Below are 2,013 nucleotides of genomic sequence, written 5' to 3'. Positions count from 1 at the left end.
TGTTGTTCATAATCCTTTCATCCTCGGCTGGTATCATGGCATAACGATGGGCTTTACCATTATGCATTTGTATTATCTCATGATTATCATCTACCAATTCCTCATCCTCAGCGGTGGGCACCATTTGATATCTTTGATTGGAGTTTTTATCTACCACTAAGAAAGTTTTGCTGCCAAAATCACTGGAAAAGGCATGTTTTATTTTGGGGGGTTGCTGCTGTAAGTTTTGCACCGAAGATTGACGATTTTGCAGGGATATTTTGCGTTTAGGTTGTAGCTGTGGTTGATCTAATATGGGTGGCAAACTGGCATAAGGAGCTGCTGAGGGATCTTCATGAAAAGAATGCGGCTCTTCCTGTTCCAATTGTACTTGTGAAGAATAACGATCTAAATCATCTTGAGATTTGGCATAACGTCTGCTAACCACTAAGGGAGAGGGTGAGGAAGGATTATTTATATTCGTTAAAGGTGGACCGGGCACAATGGCATAACGATTATTTTGATTTTGAGGCAACTCTTCTACAGGCACTAAAGCATAACGGCCAGAACCTGATCTAGTTTCAAATGACTCATTCAAACGATTAGAAGTTTGAGGCTTAATAGGACGCGCTGGTTGTTGCTGCACAAACTGCAATTGTTGTTTTTCCTGCAGTTGATGGTGCTGCATACGTTGGTGTTGTTGTTGTTGTTGTGGCTGATGTACAGCTGGTGATGTATCGACCATAGACTTTTTAATGGCCACCGAACGCGTGGACATGCTTCGTTGCATACGCAATGGACCTTCGCGCGGATCATAACGCGTTGTATTCGAATTAAAATTCATTTGTAAGCTACGATTATAAATTGATTCCACATTTTCTTTGTTGGCCGAGGGCACGGGATAAAATTCACTGTTCTGGCAAAAAGCCGGATTTGTATAATTATGTTTAGACATTTTGCTTGTTATGTTTTTCTTTTTGGATTTTAATTTAATGTTTCCACTTTAGCACTTTAAAAAAAACATGAATATTTTCTTTTGTTTTTCTAAAATTTCTTTAACAAATTATAAAATAGTTTTATATTTTTCTTTTCAAACCGAAACGTGTTCACTCTCCGAATTATTTTTCAAGACTAATGTACTAACTGCAGTTGTTGAAAGTAATTCACTTCGAACTCAGCCAACAAAATTTAACTCAAACAAAACACAGTCACAGACGGACTGACTGACTGACAAATAAACAAAAACAAAAAATACGTTAAATATCCAACCATGTATATCGATCGTCATCAGCCTTAGAGCTCAGCTCAAATAAATTTTTCTTCCCCCTTAGAGTTTATATTGTATGTCAAGATACCACCAGTAGTAGTACAACATGCAACTTTCAATTCTTTACAATCCATACATACACGCACACACAACAAACATATATAATATAAATACACGTGTAATAAGGTTGGCGCGTTCCGCTTTAGGAAACATCTGCTCCTTATAGATAGACTGAAAAAAACACCAAAATATTCTACTTACTCGTTCTACAAACAACTCATTTTATTTCCAAACACTGTTAAGTCGTTGACTCGTGTTATACTCGCTAACGCCAAGAAATGAGGGTTGAAATTTTTGAATTATTATTATTTTATATGTTTTGTAGAAAAACGCAAACGCAGCCGGCTTTTATTAACTTATTTTTCAGAAAATAATTCCATATACCGATAAATACTTATTTTGTTGTATATAAAAACCCTGCATATAGTTATTTAAACAACTGACAAATAATAATATTTCTCCTTTTTAACTCGTATCATTAGGATTTTATAAAACGACCGTTACTTTTTTTCATTCAAACAAAACACCAACCACCCCTTTTTAGTAATAAAAATATAAAAATGGTTTTTAGGCATAAACCTAACTGACCCCCCACATATGTATTTCTATTGATTCTTGACACCTTGTTAGTATTTTTGCTGACTATAAAAAAAATTTATAAAAATCCCTTTAAATTTACATATATTTTTATTGATAATATTGTCCTT

At 34.7% G+C, this 2,013-nt stretch overlaps 1 protein-coding gene across 1 annotated transcript; it reads right to left on the bottom strand.

The window, feature by feature from the left end:
- Positions 1-16: 16 nt before the first annotated feature.
- On the bottom strand, positions 17-934 carry LOC119615330 (transcriptional regulator STP2-like; the record flags this gene model as incomplete). Its single annotated transcript, XM_037971395.1, has 1 exon — positions 17-934. A coding segment is annotated over exon 1 (918 nt), but the record flags the coding sequence as incomplete, so codon positions are not given.
- Positions 935-2,013: the final 1,079 nt, after the last annotated feature.

The sequence above is a fragment of the Lucilia sericata genome, unplaced genomic scaffold (genome assembly GCF_015586225.1).
Source record: "Lucilia sericata isolate MDLA Ls3-8-SP2 unplaced genomic scaffold, ASM1558622v1 Contig004931F_arrow, whole genome shotgun sequence".
NCBI classification, from domain to species: domain Eukaryota; kingdom Metazoa; phylum Arthropoda; class Insecta; order Diptera; family Calliphoridae; genus Lucilia; species Lucilia sericata.
Note: the sequence above shows the minus strand (reverse complement) of the source record. Positions and strands in the feature narration are given on the sequence as shown.